Here is a 27,416-nt window from a genome sequence, read left to right as displayed (position 1 = left end):
ATTCACAATTTTTAAGCATTCTCACTCTGAAGTGTCTTGCTCATTATAAAGTGGCAGTACACCAGATAGTCCTTTCCTATGGCCCTGCTGAGTACAGTATGTGCAAGTAAGAAATGAATTTCAAGACATGATATATATATTTCAGTATTTATTCCCCCACAAAACTTGGAAGAAACCTAAGGAAGTCTAAATAAGAACCATAGAAGGTTTTTTCCAAGCCATTTTCTTTATACTAGATGTGCGCTACCATAAAATGTACTACAGATTACAGTGGGGAATAATTATAGATTTCCAACTGGCATGGTGCTTAATATATGTTATGCTGCTAGTCTGTGCAGACTATCAACCCAGTGAAGTTTTCAGGTTCTGGGTAGCCTCAGGGGTAGCAGCCTCTGCAAGGTTCAGTTGGTATTATTTATTACCCAACACTGAACAAGGCAAAAATTAAGGGAATGCTCCCTGCTGAAGGTAATACAAAAATGCTGATGTAGAACTGTGACAATAAACAGAAGCAATAGCCTTGAGACGTATAGGGAATAAACTAAAGGGTATAAAGCAAGTATAACCTCAAGGCTGCTTTCTGTCACTCTGACAAGACAAAGATATAAATAATCCCCCTAATCTCCTCTCAATTATCAGTAATTTAGTGGCACACTTAATATTATATGCATAAGGCAAACAGTATGTATGTTTTGTCTAGAGCCTGGAAGCAGTGCTGCTTGAATAAGATGCTCATTCACCTGATTTGGATTTCAGAGATTTTTGGGGATCCAGGTACATTTTAAGGTAAGCATTTTCTGTATTATTATTCCAGACAACAATTTCACCACCACAGCTCCCTGCATTGGGCAAAGAAAAGACAAAACATTGTTACAGTCACTAGCCAACCTTGATCTTTCAGGCAGCTAGAATTATTTTATTGCCAACACAGCAATATTTTCACTTTTTACATGATAGGTCGCATGGATTAAAAGGATTAGCAGTGCTTGTATTTCTATGTGTCTGTAACCTTTCAATGTTTAATCCTCTCCTACAAAGATTGCTGTAAAGGGGACATTTCTCTGGTTTCACAGAAAAGCAGACCCTGGAGAAATTGACAGAGATTTTCTAAGCAGTCTAGTGGATTCAGATGCGTATCTTCCATTAGTTGTAACGTGTCCAAATCCCTTACAATGCTTTGAAAATCTACCAGTTCACAAAACAAAAAGTAACAGATCTCAGACCCCTCAGCCAAAACTACCCTTAGACATAAGCAGCACAAATGACTCTCTGGAGCCCTGTGATTTTGGGTACATTCAGCAACTAATGGCTGGAATATACCTGCCATCAGCAGGACGGAATGAGGATGATGGCTGAAGTTCTAATTCTTGCTTTCAGTTTAACAAAATATAAGGTCAGACTTGCCCTGATTTGACAAACTAAGCTGTTTACCATACATTGGACCTGATGCTATTCTCACTTCCACTGGAGTAATTCACAAGTAGCCACCAGAGATACATCTGTACGAGATCATTGTACAGCTACATCTACATCTGGAGCTGAGCTAACTTCTCATCGAGTTAGTGCACTAAAAATAGTCGCGTAGCCACAGTAACATGGGCAGTGGCATGGGCTCGCCATAGAGAGCATGTACCAGCGCTACACTACTATTTTTAGCTCGCTAGGTTATTGAAAGCTAGCGCGAGTTTGTCTACTTGGCTGGGAATGACATTACTAGCTCCAAGTGTAGACATTGCTTAAGTGAGATCAGAATCAAGCCCATTATAATGCTTATCTCAAGCAGTTCTTAGTGAGATTGGAGAGGGCTACTTATTAAAATTTAATATAGAGAACATTCTTAATCCCCCTTCTCCAGTGGAAGAATAAAGCTTTGGGGGGTAAATAAAGCAAAATAACTAATATATAGTATTACCTAATTTAAAGAAAAAAGCCTTCCTTTTTGTCCATGTATTTGTGTAAGAATGGAGACACAGCACTTTCCGATCACCTCCGAGTAGCTCACTGACTATGGCATTTGCTCTTAGGTACCATATTGGAAGCCTTTCATCTCCAGTCCACTCGTATGACTTCCTTTGTTCATTAATTAAAGATGGGCCATGGAGGAGATGTTTGAATTAGCTTTAGCCTCTAGGGTTTGGGTGCTGGTTCAAAGCCAGACTAGAGCTAGGATTCAGTATGAGACTGGAAGATGCCAAAATCTTGAGAGCTGATATTATATGTCAGGCACCCTAGGCTTAAATATCACACGATTAGCTGCTCTTACAAGATTTCTGCCACATGCAAACTAACTAAATAAATAAACAAAAATAAAAATAAATATCTCCCAGTTTTTTATCTAACTGATAATCAAACTATTGGGTTGGACCCAGAAATTTGATTCAGAGCCTTTTCTCAACTCTTTGCATAAAACCATCTTCCCCCAGACCTTGAGGTTCTGGTTTATATCTAGTAGCAATAAGCATTTTTACTATCTGAGGATTATTTAGTGGCTTGTGGCCTCAAATTGTACTCTAGTAAGAAATCCATATCACAAAGCTTACACTTTTTAGCCATCTCAGACAGTGCTCTTGCTAGGGGACAGGTCTTCAGCCGCCAGGAATATCTATTCACAAGCACCAGATTAAAGAGGAACCAAACCGTACATCCCACACTCAGTCCTCGGGCAATAACCATGACTATTAGCAACAATCAAACAAGGGATATTCAGCATAAGCCCCAGCCACTTGAGTTGAGGAATAACTGTTTTAGCTGTTTGTAAGTAGCAGGCTGTTACTGAGGCTAGTCACTAGAGGGAGACAGTCATATGGACTAAGCCAGCAAAGTACAATTGATTAAATTTCCACTGAATTCAAGTGAAGAATAAGTCTATATGCCACCATATTTAAATAAATTAATATAACTGTGCCCTCTCAAAAAAAAAAAAACAACCCACAACATTTTAGTGTGTGTAATTTTTGGTAAACTGAACCATTTATTCTCAATCTTTTCCTATTAAGTCTTAATAACTCCAATCACCACCTCCATAGAATTCCTGTTGAATCCAGGATAATGGGCCTCCTATTATAAATGTCTTCATGCTTTGGTACATGAAAAATATCCAGGTTTAATCATTCTGTTCGGATATGAAAAATATGGGGCGGACTTCCCTGTCATTTTCTCCAGTGAGAGGCTGATGTAACCCCATGAAACAAATTGAAATTCATTGGAATAAAACAGAAGAGAACCAAAAGTGTGCTTTTTCTGTCTCTTTAAGAAGTTCTAATTTGTTCACATCTTGTAAGTTATGTACCTCAGCCAGCAGCACATTAGCTATGCCAGCCCATGCAGTAACAGAGTCAGCCTTGCATAATAATAATGTCCCCAAATCCCAATTCCTGGATGATATATTAGGCAATAAATATTAGGCTACCTGTAACTAGAGTATGTGGAGGTAAAAACGCAGCACATAGGATGTCATCTTGATGCTGCACTCCTCCTTTCCATTCTGCAGGCAGAACAAAAAACTGAGTCAAGTTGCTCAGTCGGAAGACAGTAATTATTCTAATAAAAGAGACATGCAAACAAAAAAAAAAGCATAAGTGAACTAATCCTATCTGACCACTCCAAAAAATGTCATTGGTATCTTTTTAATATGATCATATAATCTTGAGTGGAAAAATTTAAAAGCTCTGTCCTTTTGCTTTCCTTTACCACTGAAATTCTGAGTTACAATCCAAACACTATACTTTTAGCAGCTATTGTTCTATCACTCTGCCAAAACAAAATGCTGAATCTGTCCCCATCATCACACATACTGTTCCCTGCAGTGTTAGTATATATATACTCTATATATATATACTCTCTCTCTCTATATATATATATATATATACACTAACATATAACTCGTATATATATATATACTCTAACCAGAGCTGAGACATGATGAAACTGGCTTTCTTGCAAGGATAGGTTCCTGGGGTAGTGGTTTTGTTGTGTGGTGTGTGGCTGCTGGTGAGTATTTGCTTCACAGCCCATTGCCAACTGTGTCCACATATCTATTCAGGGGACACCATCATAGGGCCTAATCACATCAGCCACACTATCAGAGGCTCGTTCACCTGCACATCTATCAATGTGATATATGCCATCATGTGCCAGCAATGCCCCTCTGCCATGTACATTGGCCAAACCAGACAGTCTCTACGTAAAAGAATAAATGGACACAAATCAGACGTCAAGAATTATAACATTCAAAAACCAGTCGGAGAACACTTCAATCTCTCTGGTCACTTGATTTACAGACCTAAAAGTGGCAATTCTTCAACAAAATAACTTCAAAAACAGACTCCAGTGAGAGACTGCTGACTGGATTGATTAATTTTCAAACTGGATACAATTAACTTAGGCTTGAATAAAGACTGGGAGTGGATGTGTCATTACACAAAGTAAAACTATTCCCCCTTGTTTATTTCCTCTCCTACTGTTCTTGTAACGTGCTGGAAATGGCCCACCTTGATTATCACTACAAAATTCCCCCCCCCAGCTCCCGCTCTCCTCCTGGTAATAGCTCACCTTTCCTGATCACTCTTGTTACAGTCTGTATGGTAACACCCATTGTTTCATGTTCTCTGTGTATTTAAAATCTCCCCACCATATTTTCCACTATATGCATCTGATGAAGTGAGCTGTAGCTCACGAAAGCTTATGCTCTAATAAATTTGTTAGTCTCTAAGGTGCCACAAGTACTCCTTTTCTTTTTATGGATATAGACTAACATGGCTGCTACTCTGAAACTCTTCTTAATGGCATGTGTTGGCTTTGAATTAGAGACTGTTATTTCTTCTTCTCCTTCTCCTAGAAGGCCTCCACTAAATCCATTTCACTTAGATTCACAGATCAGGCATCTGACCCACTGTTATGAAGATGAAGGTTTGTGACAGAGAACTGTACTGGGGTTATGACTTCTAGGGTAAAAAAGTTTTTGATGGTGTCAGTTTCTCTTGACTGGTTGGCTGTAGCTTAAGATAAATTTAGTAAAACATCATACCACCTATGGGACAATCGCATAAGATTCACACCACAACATCATTTTCACCACCTGCAGTCCCACTCCAAAAGGTTCCACACAGGTAGACCCCTGCACTCACACAGAGCTTAATGAAAACCAATGAGGTTTCCCTGGGGACAAAGCTGCACCCATGCAGAGTTCTTTGAAGCAGGCAGGAGGAGATGAGCATGGTCCAAATCATTTACTCATTTACTTCTCTGTGGTTCGCTATGAATATCACTGCGATTCAGAGTAATGAAGTGGATTTGAGTCACCAATGAGCAATGATTGCTTTGCTAGTATGTGTAAGCAGCAGCTGTCTTTATAAGGTAAATTTATGTTTCAGGACTGAGCCTCAGAACACGTGCAATGAGCAGTCTTGATATTAAAAGACACTTTTTCTCCTTTTTTTCAGAACATTACTTCTGTCTATGACATGTTCATGGTCATTAGTGGGGATTTTCCTTCTGATTCTATAGCTGTTAAAAGTCAGAAAAATATATATTTGGTTCTCTGAGTTTCAAAGGGGATGAAAAGACACAAAAGCAATTTATCCCATCCTATTCCCAACCTATTAGCATAATTCTACAGTGAACAACTGATCTATAAATTACTTCCTTAGGTACAGTAGCATCTGTATTCTCTGAGTTTTCTAATTTATGGACACAATGTTTTCAAATTATGTCCTGCTATAATTTATCCTAGCATCCGTATACTGTCTGGACGCAGAAAAGAGAAGTATCTTTTATTTTATTTTTTTATTCCTCCAGAAGCTCAAGCAACATTAAAGAAGATTTTTCCACTAGCAAAAAGCAAGGGGAATAATACTTCATAAGGCCAAGCAAGGCTAAACCTGTGGTAATTCCATGCTTTAGGCACTAATTTTACAATGGTCTCAAAGTGGACAGAATTTAGATTCCAAATGGGATTCAGCTTGGCTTCTAGGGATCCATCATTGCAATGCCATTGCAGGATTGGGGCCCTAGTTTGCAAGAAAAAGCAAGCAATTTCCCTAGCTGTGCTGTATCTTTTAAGCAACACACTTTTTCTCCACTGATGTGCAGCCAGATCTAAATCTTTTCCTGAACTGAGTTGCCAACTACTCAGTGAGTTACTGTGCTTGGAAAAAAATTAGACTTTTAAAAGATAGATTTTATCTCCAGAAACTGAGTCAAAGAATACATTTTAAGAATGTATTTCTTCCAGCATTTTTGAATAATGCATACAGTACCTGTCCCAGCCTGTAACTAATATAGTCCTCTTTAGTACCATGATCTGGGAGATATCAACTGCTCGGTCTCTTCCAACACTGAGTTTATGGTGACAGTGTCCATTGAAATCCCAAATCTTCAATTAAAAAATAAATAAGTTATCCATAACCTCTCAGCATAGGCAAAGCAGACAATCATCTTGTAATTTAAGGATCAAGGAAGAAATAAATCTATTGGATTGGATTTGCCTCATACCTTGATGTAAATCAGAGGTGACTGCATTGAAGACAATTCAGTCTTCATCAGAATCAGGCTCATAGGATTGAATAGTAAGCAAATAATAATAATGCTTCTCCATAGCTTTTGTATAGCACTTTTCATCTATAGATATCAAGATACTGGAAAAAGGAAGCAAATATTACCCCCCTCTACAGATGGAGAAACTGAGAGACAGAGATGAAATGACTTGTCCAACCACAAACAGCAGGTCAGGAATAGAATGAAGTGGCAGAGCCAGGACTGAAATCCAAGTCTGATACTCCATTCTGTGCCTGCCCTATCCCCCCCCACACACACACACACACAAACACACACTGAGATGACCTACATGTGACAGCTTCTTTATCCATGGAACCCCTTGAAACCATATGCAAAAGCGCATTTATTTTGCACCTTTGACTGCCTCACCTGTTCACCGCTAAGCAATCTTTCCTGGGACTCTACTAATATGCCAGCAATTTGAACATCTTTGTGACAGCTTCTTCTTAGAAATAAGAATCATTTACCTGCCATAAAAGACTTTTCCCTACTCCACCGTGAAGAATTCGTAAAAAAAAAAAAAAAAAAAGTTATGCTGGTCCAAGATCTTGAATTGACATGTTTGTGTCTTGGACCAGTGATATTTTGAAGGTCTGACCTTTTAAATGTAGCCAGTTGCAAGACTGAGCCTTATAAAATCATGACAGTCTCATTTAGAGAAAAGCTATTTTGGATACATTTTAAACCATTGAAAAATTAATTTTATTTATATTACACTAGTACTTAGAGATCCTACCTGAAATCAAGGCCCCATTGTGCTAGGTGCTGTACAAACATAGAGTCAAAGAGCTTACATAGACGAGACAAAGGGCAAGAGAGTTTCCAACTGGGAAACTGAGGCACAGAGTCATTGAGTAACTTGCCCAAGGAATTAAATGAAGATTTCTCAAGTCCAATATCTTAAGCACTAGACCATGAGTTCTACTTTTCCTGTCAAACTGACATTTGCTCAGTTGGACTCACAGTAGTGAGGAATCATCTTTACAGGTGAAGGGAGACAAGTAGTTCTCATTTCTAATAGATTTTCTGGAGTGGTGTTAAGGGCTTTCTGGCACTCATTCGAGTTGACCTCCATAATTCACTCATGTGTTCACCAATTTATAGTCATCCTATACACAAGCCAATAAGCTCTGTATTTGCCACTCCCCCAGGTATGTGCTCAGCTTATTATTAATTAATTTACCATTCATGGGCTCCTGTAAATTAAAATAACATTTAAAAAGACACATGGTTTGGGAAAACATTGCTCAAACATCTCATTTTACATATAAATCTATTGGATACAGCAATAATGTATGTATGTAGGGATTTGAAATAAAATGTATTTGCCATTTAAACACAATACATTCATTTCAATGTTGGTATTCCATATTCTTACATAGATGTGTGTTTTATATTCATAGGAGTCCGTTGCAAAGGCATTGAAGTAATTTTTTCATAAGAATGAGGTTTGGGAAGCTTCCTTTTCAAATTGTACTGACAGTATGAAAAACTGAAATAAGACATTGTCATCCTGTAGTATTACTGCTGGACAGACTTACCCTGTGCTTCCTGACACTAGCTCAAGACTCTGTCTACATCCTAATTGTGGATTTTCTTCAGTTTGTTCTTTGACTAAGGCCTGAGCTACACACAGTTTAGAATGTGGGTTTTTTTACTGAAATAGTTATACTGGTACAACAAGTGGGGACACAATTATACTGGTATAAAGGTGCCTTGTACGGGTATAGCTTATTCTGTTTCCCATATTAGAATAAACTATACTGGTATAAACCACCTTTATGCTGTGTATTACCCACACACACACTGGGCTGGTTGTGTTGTTTTAACTATACTAGTATACTTAATACGGTACAGCATTTGTATTCAGACAAGCCCTTAGGATGGGTATTTTGTCATGAATTGAATCCATCACTTTTCCCTCCCACCTCCTAGGTACTGAATGTTTTGTCCTTAGGATTTCCACTGCTTGGAAATAGCAGAGTGCTCCTTGGGCAGCATTTAAGGCAGGCCACTTCTACTCAGCCAAGGCCAACAGTATAATTCAGTACAATCCCAAATTTCAGTGCAGACTCTGGTGTTTAAGAATGTGTTTATAAACTTTAGCTTGATCTTCCCATATTAGAACCTGGGCAGTCAAGGAAGTAACGAGACGAAGCAATACAGTACATTTTGTCTTGTTATCCAGAAAGGTTACCTTTCTGGGAGATGCTCAACTGCCAAAAATACCTTGAATGGTACCAGAGATGGGCAAAAACTGGAATAATAGATACAAGTTCCACACCACTCTCCCCAACTGCCAGATTTTGGCAGCATTTGGTCCAGAATTTGTGGCTTTGTCTTATCTCTATAATGGGACAGAAATCCAAACATTGGATTTGGATCTGAACTTTATGACTCAGGCCCATCTCTACCACAGGCACAAGTTAATAAGCAAGAAAATTGACAGACACCATGGCACAGAGGATAGGGCACTGCCCTGGGACTCAGGAGACCTGAATTCTATTGCCAGCTCTCCCACTGAACTTCTGTGCTATCTTTGTTAGGTCACTTTTCTGTTTTCCCTCCCACCCTTTGTCTGCTCTGTTTAGACTGTAAGCTGTCCAGAGCAGGGTCCTTTCATATTATGTGTTTGTACAGTGCCTAGCACAACAAGGCCCCAGTCTAGTTGAGACCTCTAGGAGCTAACGTAATATAATAAATAGCTTAAGTCTGACTAGTTATGTCAAAATTAGCCGAATCTGGGGAAATGGTCTCTCAGGTTGATAATTTTCAGCAACTTCGGCCAATGAAATAGGAAGAGCTAGAAATCTGTTTGGCAAACCTATTAAGTTTTTTAAATGATATGAATTTAGTGTACATTAAAGTGAAAGACTAACAGCACTGACTTAAAACCTGTCATAATGTTGGGCAGTGTTCTGTCAATACATCTATATCTTGATCTTAACAGCATACACCCTTGGTATTAAACACAAGAATCTTTCTTTAGTAGAAACTAAAGTACAAGTTATTAAATTTTATGGTGGTTTTTGATATGGTCAAATTCTCACTGAGATGATTAAGAAGATTTAAAATTCATTTTAACTTTCAATAAACTAAAATTTGAATTAATGTGTCCAGGGGTAAAAGGCTGGTGTTTTAACTAACCTAGTCACCATTTCAAAATAGTTGTTTTACAGTCATGCATTGGCTACCATGATAATATGCCCTTGTGTAATGACAAGTGAGTGTTCCAAGAAAAGCAAAGGAAATGATTGTCTGGTGATTAAGGCAATAAGGGCCATGTGCTGTACAGAGTCATGGATTGTAAGGAAACTACTTGGAAGGAAGGAAGGGAGGTAACAAAGAAGGAAGTGTTCTGTAAAGCACTGTGTGTCTCCAAAGTGTTAGACAAGCAATTAAATTTAACTGCGTTTTCCCAACAGTGTTAGGATTTCAACCTCTACATGCCGAGTTCATCCCATCTCCTCTTTAACAAGGCCAATGGAAAAAGCAGCCATTGTTTAGTAGCTGAGTATTTTGGCACATTATATCTATGTGGAAAAGACTGCAATGGAAGCAAATAGTTTGAAATGTTTTCCCCTCACACCTTTACTGTTCCATCTGTGCTTCCAGTTAAGAGCCTTGTCTCAGTTGCATCCAGCGTCATAGTGCTGATCTCAGCATTGCCATGGCAACCAGTAAACTGTTTGATTTTCTGCCCAGTGTCTATCAGCCAGAAGGTAATGGTAGATCCTGTATCTGAGCTGATTACCTGGGGGGGGGGAGCAGAAATTGAGATGGAATTTACAATCTTTATACATATATAAAACAATAACCTCATACATATGTGCACTGCACTTATATAATTAGCAACATCTGAAATGCAAATCAGATAATTTTTGCATTGATTTTCCCCATCTTTTCCCTTTCATCTCATTACAAGCTTTATCATTCCCCACAATCAAAGTTTATGGGCAGGTCTGTTCCTTGTAAAACCTGCATCCACAGCTAGTTCCAATTAGCCAAAGAGCAATGATTTACTCCCTATTATCCTTCAGCACGGAAGACAGGGTGATCAGCTCCCTCAAGAGACAATATCCCAAGTTACATGCGGGAACTAGAAATGTTCTCAGCAGGGATGAAACACGTCCACAGCCCTTCAGCTTGGAATCTTGCAGGCATGCTCAACTGAATGCTTTGTGCTAAGTGGTCAGATAAATCTTCCCTGCTTATTTCAGAGAACCGATCCACCGAGTAATGGATCTTTAAAACAACATCTCTGGAAGGGGAAATAGTTTAGGGAAGCTCTCAGCATATATTAGCCTCAATTTAGAATTCAGTAGTGAGAGCAGACATAAATTAGGAAAAAGTCCATTTGAACAGATTATGGTTATTTCTTTTTTGGCGTGTGGTGTGTTAAATTGCTCAAAAGAGATGCACTCACTCTTACTTCCATTTGCTATATACTTACTGCTGGGTGAAATCTTCAGTCCTCACCTCAGTCCTAATTCAAGCAAGATTCCCACTGAAGTCAATGGGAGTTTTGCCTGAAAAAAAGCATTCTGGGATTTACTTTTTTTTTTTTTTGCCTTTGATGCTCATCATTAAAGAGGTTAAGTTTCATCAACAGTCCCCACACTGGTATCACTATTCTAGTCCTATTCTTACAATAAGAAATAACAGTGATATCTCAGTCAAGCATGGCAACTGTTGGCAAGTGGTGAATTTTTAAATGGCACCCACTAACTATACACATGCTGTTATTTAAACACCTTGCCCATGTAAGTTAATACACAATAATTGCTGAGATTTAGTTGTTCTTCACTCTTTTCAAAACACTTTTCCTCCTAGTTAAAATCAGGTGCTCAAAAAGATAGTTGGCTATTTCTTCCAGGAAGGAATCCAATTCCTCCCCCAGAAAATGCTAATCAAAGAGTTCTCAGCAATCTTAACAAAAATCAAATTTCTTTCATGATGATTCACATTTCAAGAAGTTCAAAGTCATGTGCCCAATGCCATACCTGTCAGCACCTGTGGAAATTTTATATCAACCACTTATCTTCATTCATAATACCTCTGACCACAAACACAATGAAGTACAGCTTCTGCACAACTCATGTTCTTTGACCTGATACCATTACGGAATTATTCCAATGACAGGGTTTTTTTATTAGTTCCTGGCAAAATAAATAAATAAAGGACTCCCTTAATTGTTTAATAAAAAAAAAAAAAAAGACTATAAATCCACTGAAATAAGGTCGCTTCCCTTCAAATTTTAGTAATTAAATGAGGCTTTCTTGTTGAGAAGCAAAATACTGCAAATTTATTGTGTTAAATTAGATATGTTGCTCATGTTCTTAAAAGCACCATCCAAAGGAGACCCAAATTGAACTCTAATTATAACCAAGTCTGTTTTGAATACAAGTTCCGCAATTTGCCTTTGTTATTCTAAACTCTCACTCTATTATCTAAGGAGTCCTAGATAATTTAAATAAGGAGTGTGAGACAAGACAGCATTGTCTAGCCATTAAGACATAGGAGTGGAAGTCAAGAAATGTAAATTCTGTTGCTGACTGCCTCTGCTTTACTGTATGATTTTGGGGGAGTCCTGCAACTTCTGTGCTTCAGTTTTCCCCATCTGTAGGATGAAGTTAATAATACCTACTTACCTGATGAGGCCTACTTAGTGCACTGAGATTATTTGATGAAGGACACCAAAGAAGCTGAAAATGTTATATTAATATTAGAGATGGCCAGAGGAAGTGAGACTCTGGATGAGTGAGTGTTCAGCAGTCACAGTTCAAGTCAGAATCAAGGCCAGGGATCAGAGGTCACACTCTCATGAGATGTTCTTGTGAGATTTCATCCCCAAATTAGAGAAAACTAACAGGATCACTTGATCTCAGAAGAGTTTCATCTCAATCTTGGGATAATGACTACATTCAATTTCTCACAGCAATGGTCAATCAGAACCTTCAAGCAGGGCCGGCCAGTTTAAGAACCAGAACCAGAACGGTATAGATGGGTTTAAATCCAGTGATTTGAATTTGATGCCCCCATTTCCTAGCTCTTCCAAAAGCACAAGGTGCTTTGGACTAAAGGCTTTGGGTTTAGTCAGTCTCCAATTAATTTTATTTATTTTAAGTAATTAGCAGACTATAAATACCTAGCCAAATACTGATGCACAGGCCGGCCACTTGATCTTGATCTCAGGGAAATGTCATGTATTGAGCTACCAATAACAGAACTGACAGGTTTTGCTAGATATGCTAGTAATTACTAAGCACACTCAACTTTTTTGGCTACTTCTCTGCATATAGGTGTTAAAATAATACACGACATAAGACTATGAAATCATAGCATGAATGCAGGCCTCAGATGTATTCTCAGGCAAAAAGTGTTTATTTCTATATCAGTATGACCATGCATCCGTGAGTGTTGTTAGACCTATTGAGTTTAAGGAGTTCAGTAGAAACTGCTTGAGGACTAAGGCACTGTGACAAGATTACAGAGCCAGGCAATAGCAGGGCTAGGGTTAGAACTGAGGAATCCCAAGTTTCCCAATCTTGTGCTCTATCTAAGGTACTTTATATGGCCCGCATTATTATAATATCCAGGCATCTCACAATCTGTAACATTTATCCTTCCAACACCCCTGAGAGGTGGGGCTGTGATATTATCCCCATTTTACAGATGGGGAACTGAGACACAGAAAGATTAAAACCTGAATGCACAAAAGGAGTTAGTTGTTGTGACATTGAGTCCCTGGAAAATCACTGCAATCCACAAATACTGTGTTAGGTGCCTAAGCTCCTATACAATGAAGGAGAAGACATAGGCGCCGTAGTCTGCAATGAACTAAAGCCAGCATACTAATCAATGGAAGACGCCAACCAGAGTGGTGCATGCTAAGTGCCACCCCTCTCATGGAGATAGGTACTTAAGTCCATGCTGCAGGGAGGTACCTAGCTGTGCTTGCGAGTCACAGCTGGCAACCCTTTTTTGGAGTTAGGTGCCTAAGCCATTTTAGCAAGATGTGAGAAGCAGGAGGAAGAATTCCATCATAATTTTAACCTACTGGTTAGGGTATTCCCCTGGGATGTGGGGGAACCCTGGGTCAAGTCCCCCTTCCACCCAGGGGGCAAAGGGATTTGAACTAGGATCTACCATCTCTCTGGTGAGCACTCTAACCATTGGGATATGGCATAGTCTGATGTGGAGCTCCCTTAGTCTCTCTTGTTGAAGATGTTGGACTCTGGTTAAATAATTAAAGAGACAATGGAGCAGGGAAACTGGATCCTAGGTGAGAGCTCTAACCACCAGGAGTCGCTCTCATGCTGTGCTCTCTCTCACTGTTCCAAATGACTCTTTACTACCACTTTTTGAAAGCATCCTCTGGGACTGTCACTGCATTATAGCAGCATCCAGACAGAATGTCACTGCAGGACAATCTGGTGCATTGTAGATTCACACCCTGGCTTACTGCACAGTAACTTGTTGTGTAGACAAGCTCTACAACAGAAACACAAACTTGCTCAAGATCTCTCAGCAGGTTCATGGCAGAACTAGGACCAGAACATATACCTGCCTGAGTTCCAGACCGGTGACCCAGCCAATTAAACTACACTGCTCCCCCTTTCTGGTTGGCATATACCATTTTGCATCACTCTGTCTATGCTATTGGTATTTAATTTGTAATAAGTATTTTGGAATTAGATGCACTTAGAGGGAAAGTAGATTACCTACCTCAGAGGGTTGTTATGAGGATTAAGGGTGGTTCTGTGCTCCAAAAATATGATGTATCAAGTATTATTACCATTCCTGAAGTGAGTGTACATATGAACCACACTTTTATCTCTTAGACATCAGCTTTCCAGAATGCCTGCATCTTAAAGGAATGTACCTCCCTTCTCTTCTGTCTCCCTTTCTCATGGCTCACAGAAGCCTTTAAAATTAATAACGTCACTGAAAACATGTGCTGCTCATTAGCACAGCCTCCAGCATCCCATACTGCTTCTTTGAAAAACATGCACCCTAAAGCTAGGTGGTGGATACATATCACTGTGACTTGTTTAGCAGCTGGGCCCAGCAACTGTGGTCTTCAACAGGGAAATACAAAGACGACTGAAGTCCTTCACAAAGCCCTTTGTTAGAACAGAGATTTTTCTCTTCCTCCGCCTTCCTTTTCTCATGGAACCTTACTTCTCATTATTTCACTCCTCCCATCTTTTCTGGCCATGCCTTTCTCTTCTTGAATTCTTCTGCCAGTTTCTATCTCACAGAATCATAGAATATCAGGGTTGGAAGGGACCTCAGGAGGTCATCTAGTCCAACCCCTTGCTCAAAGCAGGACCAATCCCCAACTAAATCATTCCAGCCAGGGCTTTGTCAAGCCTGACCTTAAAAACTTCTAAGGAAGGAGATTCCACCACCTCCCTGGGTAACGCATTCCAGTGTTTCACCACCTTCTTAGAGAAAAAGTTTTTCCTAATATCCAACCTAAACCTCCCCCACTGCAACTTGAGACCATTACTCCTTGTCCTGTCCTCTTCTACCACTGAGAATAGTCTAGAACCATCCTCTCTGGAACCACCTCTCAGGTAGTTGAAAGCAGCTATCAAATCCCCCCTCATTCTTCTCTTCTGCAGACTAAACAATCCCAGTTCCCTCAGCCTCTCCTCATAACTCATGTGTTCCAGACCCCTAATCATTTTTGTTGCCCTTCGCTGGACTCTCTCCAATTTTTCCACATCCTTCTTGTAGTGTGGGGCCCAAAACTGGACACAGTACTCCAGATGAGGCCTCACCAATGTCGAATAGAGGGGAACGATCACGTCCCTCGATCTGCTGGCTATGCCCCTACTTATACATCCCAAAATGCCATTGGCCTTCTTGGCAACAAGGGCACACTGCTGACTCATATCCAGCTTCTCGTCCACTGTCACCCCTAGGTCCTTTTCCGCAGAACTGCTGCCTAGCCATTCGGTCCCTAGTCTGTAGCGGTGCATTGGATTCTTCCATCCTAAGTGCAGGACCCTGTACTTATCCTTATTGAACCTCATCAGATTTCTTTTGGCCCAATCCTCCAATTTGTCTAGGTCCCTCTGTATCCTATCCCTGCCCTCCAGCGTATCTACCACTCCTCCTAGTTTAGTATCATCCGCAAATTTGCTGAGAGTGCAATCCACACCATCCTCCAGATCATTTATGAAGATATTGAACAAAACCGACCCCAGAACCGACCCCTGGGGCACTCCACTTGACACTGGCTGCCAACTAGACATGGAGCCATTGATCACTACCCGCTGAGCCCGACAATCTAGCCAACTTTCTACCCACCTTATAGTGCATTCATCCAGCCCATACTTCTTTAACTTGCTGACAAGAATACTGTGGGAGACCGTGTCAAAAGCTTTGCTAAAGTCAAGAAACAATACATCCACTGCTTTCTCTTCATCCACAGAACCAGTAATCTCATCATAGAAGGCGATTAGATTAGTCAGGCATGACCTTCCCTTGGTGAATCCATGCTGACTGTTCCTGATCACTTTCCTCTCATGTAAGTGCTTCAGGATTGATTCTTTGAGGACCTGCTCCATGATTTTTCTGGGGACTGAGGTGAGGCTGACTGGCCTGTAGTTCCCAGGATCCTCCTTCTTCCCTTTTTTAAAGAATGGCACTACATTAACCTTTTCCCAGTCATCTGGGACTTCCTCCGTTCGCCACGAGTTTTCAAAGATAATGGCCAATGGCTCTGCAATCACAGCTGCCAATTCCTTTAGCACTCTCGGATGCAACTCGTCCGGCCCAATGGACTTGTGCACGTCCAGCTTTTCTAAATAGTCCCTAACCACCTCTTTCTCCACAGAGGGCTGGCCATCTACTCCCCATGTTGTGATGCCCAGCGCAGCAGTCTGGGAGCTGACCTTGTTAGTGAAGACAGAGGCAAAAAAAGCATTGAGTACATTAGCTTTTTCCACATCCTCTGTCACTAGGTTGCCTCCCTCATTCAGTAAGTGGCCCACACTTTCCTTGGCTTTCTTCTTGTTGCCAACATACCTGAAGAAACCCTTCTTGTTACTCTTGATATCTCTTGCTAGCTGCAGCTCCAGGTGCGATTTGGCCCTCCTGATTTCATTCCTACATGCCCGAGCAATATTTTTATACTCTTCCCTGGTCATATGTCCAACCTTCCACTTCTTGTAAGCTTCTTTTTTATGTTTAAGATCCGCTAGGATTTCACCGTTAAGCCAAGCTGGTCGCCTGCCATATTTACTATTCTTTCGACTCATCGGGATGGTTTGTCCCTGTAACCTCAACAGGGATTCTTTGAAATACAGCCAGCTCTCCTGGACTCCTTTCCCCTTCATGTTAGTCCCCCAGGGGATCCTACCCATCCGTTCCCTGAGGGAGTCGAAGTCTGCTTTCCTGAAGTCCAGGGTCTGTATCCTGCTGCTTACCTTTCTTCCCTTTCTATCTATCCTTTTCTAATGCCTCCTCTCTCTCTCTCTCTCTCTGACCCGCTGCTCCCCCCGCCCCCACTTCTGATTCCCTGCCTTGCTCAATGCCTAGTACACAGAGAATTCCACGGCACTCCTTTTCACCAGAGCCAGTGCAGCTGGTATGTCTCATCAGCCACTCTAGCAATGTCATGGGACACAAGCTCTGCTAGGGCCTGGGCTAATCAGTATTTTTATTAATAATAAAAAACTATATTACAATATTTTACCATGTCCTAAATGGCTTTGGAAACTTAAACATACAGGGATCCCATCATTCCTCAATGAAATGCAGCTACCTCAAGGGTGAAAACTTGTCCCCTCTTTAACAACACACAGCCACAATGCACAACTGTTTAATGAATGAAATGAAGAATATGTCAGCCAAGTGGAAATGCAAGAGGGATTTAGGTAGGCAGAATGCAATGAACAGAATTGGAATCTGGCCTGGACACCCAGCCTAAAAATCCTACTCTTTCAAAAAGCACCGCAAGGTCTCCAGTGATTACAAGAGGTCAGGACATCAGTTTCGCATCTTAAAGCAAAGCACCTTTCGCCCTAACTCCAATCTGAGGTATTGCTTCAGCACTGGTTCAAGGACCATCAACTGAGACTATTCCTTCCTTGCCCAGCCAAATTCTGCTGACCCAGTCCAGTCATGGTTGGCTTGTGAGATCTAAATGGATTACAGCACAAGAAGGTGTGACGGGGGCTCCCACTACCTTAAAATCTCAATCCTGCAATTCACTGTGCCTAGTATACTGCTGAATCCACATGAAGCCCCACTGACTTCAGCAGGGCTTCAGACCTGCGCCACAGTCCACTTCCATACTACAGATCACAGAGTCAGGCCATAAGTGGTTATCCTGCTTCACTTTAACTCCTAGTGCCTGGAAGGAACTCTCCAGTACCCATCTCATAAACTAGTCTTGCTGATCTAAATACTCTCCATATTTTGCAATGAAAAAATTAAAGTGCTCCCTAAATTATCCAATTCAGCTGAATTAGACTGGCATAAAATACAATGATTTCGAAACCAACTTTGGTCCCATGAGTGGCATTTTAAAAAGTAATTGTATGTAAAGGGGCTTTTCCTAAACACACAAGCTTTTAGCAGAAGAGGAATACAGCAATAGTCCCCTAGTGATAATATAATAAACTACATTCCCTTAGATGGGTGAGTTTCTAAAGCTTGAACAAATGGAAACACTTATTTTTAATGTAAATTTAGGGTCTGTTCCATCAAAGTGGGATGTTTTTTGTTGTTTAATTTACAGCATGGTTGTTTCTTTGACAGCATGCAGGAAAGCTGTTTTTTTTTCCTTTTTCTTTTAATCAGTCAGGCTACTGCTACCATGCTTTAAATGCTCATTTGTACCAAACAAATCACCACCAAAAACCATGATGATCTGTTGATACCCCATATCAGACCACTATATGCTCTGAGGTTTGCCTTAGCTGAATCTCAATCTATAGATAAAAGGGGCTGGTTGGGCAGAGCTCAGGAAAATCTATCACAGAGACATTTCCCTGTATAGTAACTGTGGCTCTTCATTGAGATGCAGGTAGTGCTCTGATACCAAAGACTGCAGTGCATCATTAAAGTACTGTGAAGACAAACAACACTCTCACTGCATACCAAGTGGTATTACATTTAACTGAATCATTTTATTATGAATACATCCAGGTCTGCCACTGTAAGCCACTTGTGTAAAATTTTCTAGCGAAAATGAATCTTCACTAATTACAATTCATGCATATTTCAGAACTATCCTCAGAGATACTGCAAGGTGGCTATAAAGAAGAATTTTATAATTAAGTTCATTTGCAATTGGCAGTCATACCAGGACTAACCTACATCAGAGATAACCCTAGACCATCTCACAATAGTGGTTTTATTTTTATCATCTGTGTTTCTTAGAAATGTTGGGTATCCTGATATCTGATATCACTTTTTAACACTGAACCTTTATTGGAAACCAAACCACAGATGATTCTATCGTTCAAATGTGATAGAAGGTTTAAAGAAAACAGGTAGTTTACTAGTTCAATTAAACTGTTGGGATACTAAAATACCCACTGTCCTTTGCAGGAAAATCAAACAAAGACTGTAATTAGCATGCTTTAGTATGAGATAATTTTCTTTCCAAAGTAAATGGTCTCTCCATCTCTAATGTAACCTTCTGAAATCAAATTAAGAAAATCACCTTGTAGTAATACACATTTTCAAGTTCCTTATCACGAAAATGCAGAAAGGTTCTTTATTTCTCCCCCATTTACCTGCTTAAAAACTGAATTGTAAAGAACACAAGTAACTGCTTTCCCATGACTTGTGACCTTTCTGCCGGTTTCCTGCTTCATTTCCAATAACATCAGCTGGTTATTAAATGAGATAAAAAGCCGTCCGTGAGCGTCATTAAAATAAAGGGTGGATTGGAAGTCCAGACTCTTTGGAAATGAGCCCACAATCCTCTGGATGCACAGCTGATGCTGAATATCCCAGAGCCTTAACACCTGTGCACATAATGATGAAGAAATCACACATTATCTGCTTTTTTTGTTTGTTTTGTTTCAGAATGCATTGCAGTCATTAGTTATTGCAGTGATAGCTCTGGCTTGCTTCATTTGCCTGATTAACATTTACCACCAAATACAAGATGAAAGAGGCCATCTTTGTTCAGTTTATTTTACAAAAGCTATCAGTGAGTATTTTGTTTTATTGTTATTTGTATTATAACCAAGGTCAGGACCCTATTGTGCCAGCCATTGTACAAACACATAAGACAACCTCTGTGCTGAGGAGTTTTCAGTCTAGACAGACAAGACAGAGAAAGGGGGGAGTGGAAACAGCGGTGAAGTGACTTGTCCAAGGTTTTACATCACTGTAACTCCACTGGTTTCCTGGTTTATATGGGTGCAGTTGAGAAGAGAATCTAAAAGCCTCTGGCAGTTACCCTTAGAAAAACAATTAGTGAGTCAGAATAGTCAGAACAAGGTTGAAACATCAACCTTGTTGTGTCTATATTTTACTAGTGTCCCCAGGGAGTTAGAAGTGATATATATGAGCTTTGGATCCACTAAGGCAGGTTAGTAAAAGTTACAATAAAAATCTCTCTTATAGAATGGTATGAGTGTTGACACAAGAGACTAACAGCTTAGTGGCAAATGTTATGGTCTGTTGTGTGTATAAATAAAAAGGTAATTTTTATGCCATTATTTACTTGGTAGACTGTAAAGGCTCGTTATAAATATACAACAGCTATAGCGAATAAGAGATGGCCCGTTCTGGAGGAGGATAAAAGGGAGCTATTTTTTAGCTTTCTTGAAAGCATAAAGCAGCAATATATCAGCAAGTGGATGCAGAGAAGTAGTTGCTATGCAAGCTTCTTCAAACAGCATTGCCAATGCACTTCCCTTGGTGTGCCTCACTAACCTGGCTCTTTTTTTACACCAGGTTTCTCACCAGAAGCAAAGACTTACAAATGTGCTAAGTTAAAGCCCCTCTCCAGAGCTATAGTCATTAGGAGTACATCCAAACTCAATGAGCCTACAGGTCTCTGCATACACCAGTTCTCATCTATTTAAAGAATCCCAAGCATTGGGTGACCCAGTTATTTAAATGTGGTCACAGCAGTGTGGCAAATCCCAGAACACTACCGGAGAGTGGGTAGGCAGAAGCATCAAGTAGATTATACAGAGACAAGCAAGAAACAAGTCTACTGGGGAGAGAATGAGTAGCCATGGAGCAATAGCTGCCATCTTAACCCAGTCTGGTAAATCCTAGTTGGAATCCTGAGTATTCCCATACTGAATCTGTTCTATGGATATGGGGCTTCTGTCTCCAGGTCTGTGAACACAGCTCAATTCACAAGCCATACATTGATTAAAAGTGTTAAAACATGTGACTTTGTGCTGGTTTAAAACAAGCCCACTCTATCTCCATGACTTATCCATTACAACACATGGTGCAATCAGTGACTCAGAATTTCTCTTGTGCTGTCAAAATTCCGCCTTTTAAAATGGTGAATGTTACCTCTTTGCATCCCTCTCATCCCACATAACGTCGAATGGAAAAAGTTTGTTGTGGTTTCTGCTGGCAGTAAATCAGAGAGTGCTCTTTGTAGCAGAGGGGGCTTTCTGTTTATTATATAGACATAGAGACTCAGATTACCATGCATTCATCAGAGTGAAATAGATTCATACTAATGCCAAGAACAGCATGCACTGCTCTGGGTTTAGCAATTAAAGAGAAAACACAATTTTAACACTGCAATTGAAAGACATACAGTGGTGTTTAATATTGGTGCTGGCCTCACTTGTTCTGCTCAGGTGTTGATCAGCAAGTCCTTTCTTGCCCTTATAATGACAAACCTGGATCACAGTCTCAAATTAGCATTAGAGAAATGTTGAGTGTGAAAATAAACTAAGGCCTGTCGACATTTAAAACACTACAGCGGCACAGCTGCAGCTATGGACACTACTTCACTTTACTTTAGCGTGGACACTCCTTACACTGATGGGTAAGGCGATTGCTGAGAGCTTCCTGAGAGCATAGACACTACCTCCCATTGGCATAGGTAATCCACCTCCCTCAGAGGTAGTAGTTAGGTTGACATAAGAATTCAGCCTTTCACCTAGTGCTGTCTACATAGGGGCTTAGATCAGCTTAACTACCTCACTCAGGAGTGAGAGTTTTTCACACCCCTCAGTGACATGGCTGGTTCGACCTAATTTTCTAGTGGAGACCAGCACTAGGACACACTATGGACCATATTTTCAAGAAAGTTTCGCATCCACAACTGGGGTCATATTTCCAGAAGACCTCAGCTCTCAATTAAGCAGCAAGATAAATGGCCAGATTCTCATATGTTGGGTATGGAGCTTTTTTTGAAAATTTAATCATGTCACAATGGGAGCTGCTGGCGCATTTCTGAAAATGCTCCACTTGTGTGTGCTCAACACCTGAAAATCTGGCCCTGTGGATCCAGTTCTGTTTGTCAATGCAGGGACTGCAGATCAGGCCCTGTAGGCAGTTTCTATATTTACCTTGTCCTCCGAGAAGCTGAAAAGCTGTTTTCGTTCAGTAATGAACTGAACAGCTATTACACTGGCTGAATGGCCTTGAAGAACTCCAGCAGGTTTCGAGGTGACGTAGGGGTTCCAGAGGCAAACTCGGTGATTGATGCCAGCAGTAGCTGTTCACAATCATAAAGCAAAATACATTAAAACCAAAAGTACTCTTGAAAGGGGATTTTATTTCAATTAATAGTAAAGAAACTGCCATCTCTCTGAAATACACAGTGATAATGGCTTTGCTAAATGAGAATGTGTTTGTTTATGTTACCAGTGAATATGTGAGAACGGTAGTGACTGCAATAATTAATAATGCAGAACAGTTTCCATTGTAATCGCATCTGCAGTTACTCAGAACTTCCCTAAACTTGCACTTTTTGAGCAGAAATTTCTCTCATGCCCTTCCCCCCAGCTAATTTGTCTTCCACTTCATAAGCCAGAAATATAAAACATCATCACATAAATATAAAACACTAGGACTCGGTCTTTCACTTTTGCAGGCAGAATGCATACAAAGGAAGAAAATGCCTATATATGTACACATACAGAATACAGTTTTCTTAGCCCCTTAGGTTTTACTATAGAACATAAATTAGTCAGTTTTTAAAAACATACCGATTAAGTTGAGTCGAGAGTGGAAGTCAAAAGCATTAATTCCCCGGGCAATGTCAAAGGATGTAGTTTTAAGACGAGGCTTTAATTTTTCTCTCCAAGCCAGCACCAATGTGTTAACGTTACTGGTTGTACTGGAAATAAAGGCATCAAAAGAAGAGCTGTATGCAACTAATGGGTGAGAAAAGAAAGAGAGAAGCCTTGAATTGATTTCTTTTAATATAATCCAATCAGAGCTAGTTTCATAAAGAACAAGGTATATTAAATCTAAGCCTAATTTTAAAAAACAATTGTTGTCAGGGAGAAAACTAACCTTGACTTCAAAGGGGTTTGGATCAGGCCCACACGGCTCAATCCTGCAAGGTGCTGAGCACTCTGGACCTGATCCAGGACTGCTCACACACGTAAGTGCTTTGCTGGATTGTGGCCAGAGTTCTCAGCACAATTCAGGGATGAGTCCCTAGATGTCAAGGACATACAATATACAGCGTGGGTCTAATAAAGTGCTCAATGGCTTCATCTCTCATGAAGTTCAGCAGTATTAGAGGGCGTTCAATACTTTGTAATTGGACAAGCAAGAAATCTAACAGAAGCATGGTAAAAATACATCACACTGCTTTGCTGATACAATGAAGTCTCATTTACATTTTTGGTATAGAGACTTAATGAACCATACATACCATATCCTATATACTGGTAACAACTAACTCTCCTTGCAGTAATCCCTTCTGAACTACAGAGCTTTGCCACTGGTTTCTAATCCCTGAGGAGGTTGGATATAAAACTGGCGACACAATATGACCCCATGTTACTAAGCTAGTTATTCTTTATTCAGTAAAGCGATACTGAAATCTAAAGTCCACATTATACAACAATTATTCCTACACAAATACATGGCAATGCTACAGTCTAATTACTGTGTGATCAAAAAGTGCAAATATCTGGGAAATTACTTTGTTATATTTCCACTTTACATTCAAATACTGTTACAATTCTTGCTCTGCAGTCCATCAGGAAAGACAAATTGGAAATCTTAAACTCAGAGTGTTGCCCTAGGACTTGAATCTGGAGGTTATAAGTGACTTTTGCGGGAATAAAATGTTGTATGTTTCAGGAGCTCAGTGATTTGCACAGTTTGTTACAAAAACAAACTTGTTTCTGACTAAATTGTATTGTAAGTCAAGCTCCTTGAAGAATGTCTGACTAAAAGGTGAGGGTAAAGGAATTTCCATAACATCAAAGTATGTAGCAAATTCAAATGCTTATCTGCATGGAGAAGGAGAAAAAGGGGCAGATTAAGACAGAAAGGACTTCTTAGTGTCAAACATAGGTTAGGGAGTGGAAACAATCAAAATATGGCCATGAAAATATCTGAATCTGCATTGAAAAAAAGTAATTTTATTTCCAAATGTTTTGCAACGAGTAGCTTTGTCCTTGGAAATATTCTCTATGTCCAGATCCTCGGGTGCTATAAATTAGCATAGCTCTATTGATTTCATTTGGAATTACCCTATTTTACACCAGGTAAGGATCTGACCCCAAAGTGTTCTTCCAATAAGCGTGATGAACAATTTTATTCCATTCACAAACATGGACAATCCTAACATTACCCTCTGATATTATCAGAAAAATTAGTGACCTATTAAAAGACCTAATTAGATCAGCAAGTCCTTGCAAATGCAGAATATAGCCCCACAATAGAGGCAGTATCACAAATTATAACTGACAGAAAGTGGACCCACAGCTACCTCTACTTTCCATTCTCATTGATGCACCTTTGACTAAGGAATCCCTTTTATTGTAATAAGTGTTCATCTTTGCAAATAGTGTCACGTGGCTCTCCAGGGTCCAGTAGCTTTTGTAGAACAGCCAGCAAAGTGCACGATCCCATGGGACCAGCAAGTTTAAGAGGAGTCAAAGATCCTCTGGAATTGTCACTTAAGACTTTGTGAATCTCAGATCATATGCAGTTTCCTATGTGGGTCTGAGCCCCTCTGTTTTGTCCTTTCAGCAATGGCAACAAGCCACACTGTGATTTGCTGTCCTGCTCCCCCAGGCAACTACAGTTCATGTGTGTTCTGCAAAAGCCAGGAAGAGGGAGTTAGTGCTTGTTCAGATGGATTTTTTTAGGGTAAGAATCACTGTTCTGAAAGGGGAATGCGCCATGCTGAGCAAGCATTTCACAACTCATGTCCCAGGCCACACTCTGTGGCCATACAATGCTACACTCCATGTTACAAAGGGCAAAGGGGCTTTGTGGCAAGATGGAGCCTTCCTTGGAGAAGCTTTCCCCTTCATCCAGCTCCCATGACTCAGTTTATGCTGGATTCCTGCCATTTTGCTCCCATCTGGGAAGTGGGGAAAGGCACACCCACTCCTTTCCTGGATCTACCATTACTGCCTTTCTCACTAAAATATTTCCTAACATTTTTGCAATTCAACCATGCCCCTTCTCACCATTGTATTTACCAACAGATTTTGAATACTCTGAGTAAATTTTCATTATGTTTTGTTCAACAGAAACCTCAACAAGCCCAAAATATTCCTTCCCATCAAGAAAGCATGTAACGTCTTTCACCTTTCCCCACTCATGCACGTTTTTCAGACCAAAGATGAGATTTTCCAGTGCACAAATGGCAGTTGGGCACCTACATCACACTGAGAGTCCTTGGGAGTTAGGTGCCTAACTGTTACTTGTGCTTTTGAAAATCTACCTCCTTGTGCACAAGTGTACTGTCAAAAATTCCATGGACTTTAATGAGGGTTTGCCTGCATTAGGACTGTGGAATGGGGACCCTAGACTTTGTTTTCCCCTCTCTATAACACCTCCTGTTCCATTGTAACACTGTTTGTATTGCCACAAAATTACTTCCAGTTATTTTCAGAAAGTATCATTTTGCTGCAGTATTTGCATCCTTCTCAGTGAACTATAGCCCTTTCTTATGAATGACAGTAGACAAGAAAACTTATCACTATTCTTTCAAGTCTTCATGTAAGTTGATTAAATCCCATCTTTAAAAAAAAACCAAAAAAACCCTATATATATTTGCCTTTTATCTGAAGTTCCCACACGTTGAATAAACCATTTCCCTGTACTGTGAGTTTACCAATCTATTCTCTCCCCAAATCTGTAACTTTAGCCTTGGTAGACAAATAAAGGACAGAGAGTACAGGACATCTAAATGACATTGGCTATCTATAAAGTGTTTTATCAAGGTCTCAGGTACTATCTCTGCCTTTATAAGTTATGCTGTTTCTTGTGTTATTTTCCTCTCAACTTTAACACATTCATGGTCTCAAGGCTCCAACATCATTTGGAAATGCTGAGCTTGTATTTATTCCCTCTATTCTCTTCCCCCCCTCCCCCTTAACTTCTTTTGTCCTTGTGGTAACTCAGGTATGTCTGGAATCTATCCATATTGCACTGCATTGAGGCTTCTTGTATTCTATCATCTCCCCTTCTATACATGAACCACTTGTTAGTAACAATGGCCTTCTCACTTATTTAAAGCCCCTTGAGTATGTGTAATTCCTCCTCCAGCTACCTCCCCTTGATAGTATTTCAAGGTCATTTAATACCACATCTGAAATATTCTCCATTCAAAATGCAAAATTATACATCTCCAATCTGAGAAGAGAGAAAAATCCTTTCTGTAAAGATGGAATTACTTCTATTACAGTGCTCCATGAATGGTTCTGCCAGAAGGGTTTAGATTTTTTTTTCCTGGAAAAGAAAAAATAGAAATGAAAAATTCTGACTCTTGAAGAGAATTATATGAGCTACTCAAAATCCAGGGGAAAGTACCATAGATTGGGAGCAGTTAGGAAGTGGGTGAATTTTGAACTGAAATTGTTTAGCCAGGGATTGTATGATAACCAACAAATAGAGTGAAATTCACCCCTAAGCAAGGCCCAAGGCAAGGCTTACACACCACTTAAATCCTCAAAATAGGAATTAAGTAGTGCATTGACCTTGAACTAGCCTTCTGCACAAGAGTGAATTTCACCCATAAGCCTTAGTAAGGGCTTGATCCAAAGACCGATAAGCCAACGGGAGCCTTTCCATTGACTTCAGTAGGCCTAGGTAGAAAGACTAAAACCAGCTAATTATGCTATTTTGAATGCCAAAATAATAAAGGGGTCTCAGTAAAATGAAAGTAGTTCCAGGAAGGGCTACAAAAAGGATTCCAAGATGCAACCTTAAAGAGAAGCTGAACTCATCAGATATGAGAAGCTTTGAAGAGGTGTTGCAAAGAATCTTTCTTATGGTGGTTTGTATGTCCTTCAGGGGTTGTAACAAAGAGAAAGAGGAGAAATTATTTGGAGTTTGTCAGTGAGGACCCAAGATCAAGTATACTGGCTTGACAACAGAAAAAGGAAAATACAAGTTTATTACAAAGAGACCTAAGAAGTGGTCATTGAGGTGATGGAACAGTAAACACTAATGTTACTTATTGCATTGATCTCATATAGCTGATCCAGAAGAATTATGAAGTGCTTTTGCAAGCTATTCACCTTAAAATGGGAGGAGTTGGTGCTCAGGCACCTCAAGATTTAGTTCTGCATGTACATTGGGTTCAACGCAGCACTACATAATAGTTCAGCACAGGAAATGAAGAAGAGATGAGGAAGAGGAACCCAAGAATTACCTGGAGGTGTCATTCAGATGCCATCGCAGGTCATACTGAAGAGTAG

The 27,416-nt window shown here is 40.0% G+C and overlaps 1 protein-coding gene and 1 long non-coding RNA gene across 4 annotated transcripts in view; one reads left to right on the top strand and one right to left on the bottom strand.

The window, feature by feature from the left end:
• WDR49 (WD repeat domain 49) overlaps positions 1-27,416 on the bottom strand; it is a 72,433-nt gene that overhangs the window by 21,761 nt on the left and 23,256 nt on the right. For 2 of the 3 annotated variants that reach the window (XM_084640020.1, XM_084640022.1), the window contains 7 exons: positions 22,725-22,892; positions 22,083-22,231; positions 19,317-19,412; positions 10,145-10,309; positions 6,258-6,373; positions 3,410-3,540; positions 741-839 (listed from right to left, as the gene is read on the bottom strand). In XM_084640020.1, the coding sequence (XP_084496146.1) occupies positions 741-839; positions 3,410-3,540; positions 6,258-6,373; positions 10,145-10,309; positions 19,317-19,412; positions 22,083-22,231; positions 22,725-22,892 (924 nt within the window). The remainder of the gene's footprint in view (positions 1-740; positions 840-3,409; positions 3,541-6,257; positions 6,374-10,144; positions 10,310-19,316; positions 19,413-22,082; positions 22,232-22,724; positions 22,893-27,416) is intronic. The other variant, XM_084640021.1, reaches the window with a different exon arrangement.
• LOC311526724 overlaps positions 295-27,416 on the top strand; it is a 45,365-nt gene continuing 18,243 nt past the window's right edge. The window contains exons 1-2 of the long non-coding RNA XR_014713115.1: positions 295-786; positions 19,612-19,738. This is a non-coding gene — a long non-coding RNA (uncharacterized lncRNA). The remainder of the gene's footprint in view (positions 787-19,611; positions 19,739-27,416) is intronic.

Source organism: Lepidochelys olivacea (genome assembly GCF_965140295.1).
Source record: "Lepidochelys olivacea isolate rLepOli2 genome assembly, chromosome: 9".
NCBI classification, from domain to species: Eukaryota; Metazoa; Chordata; order Testudines; family Cheloniidae; genus Lepidochelys; species Lepidochelys olivacea.
Note: the sequence above shows the minus strand (reverse complement) of the source record. Positions and strands in the feature narration are given on the sequence as shown.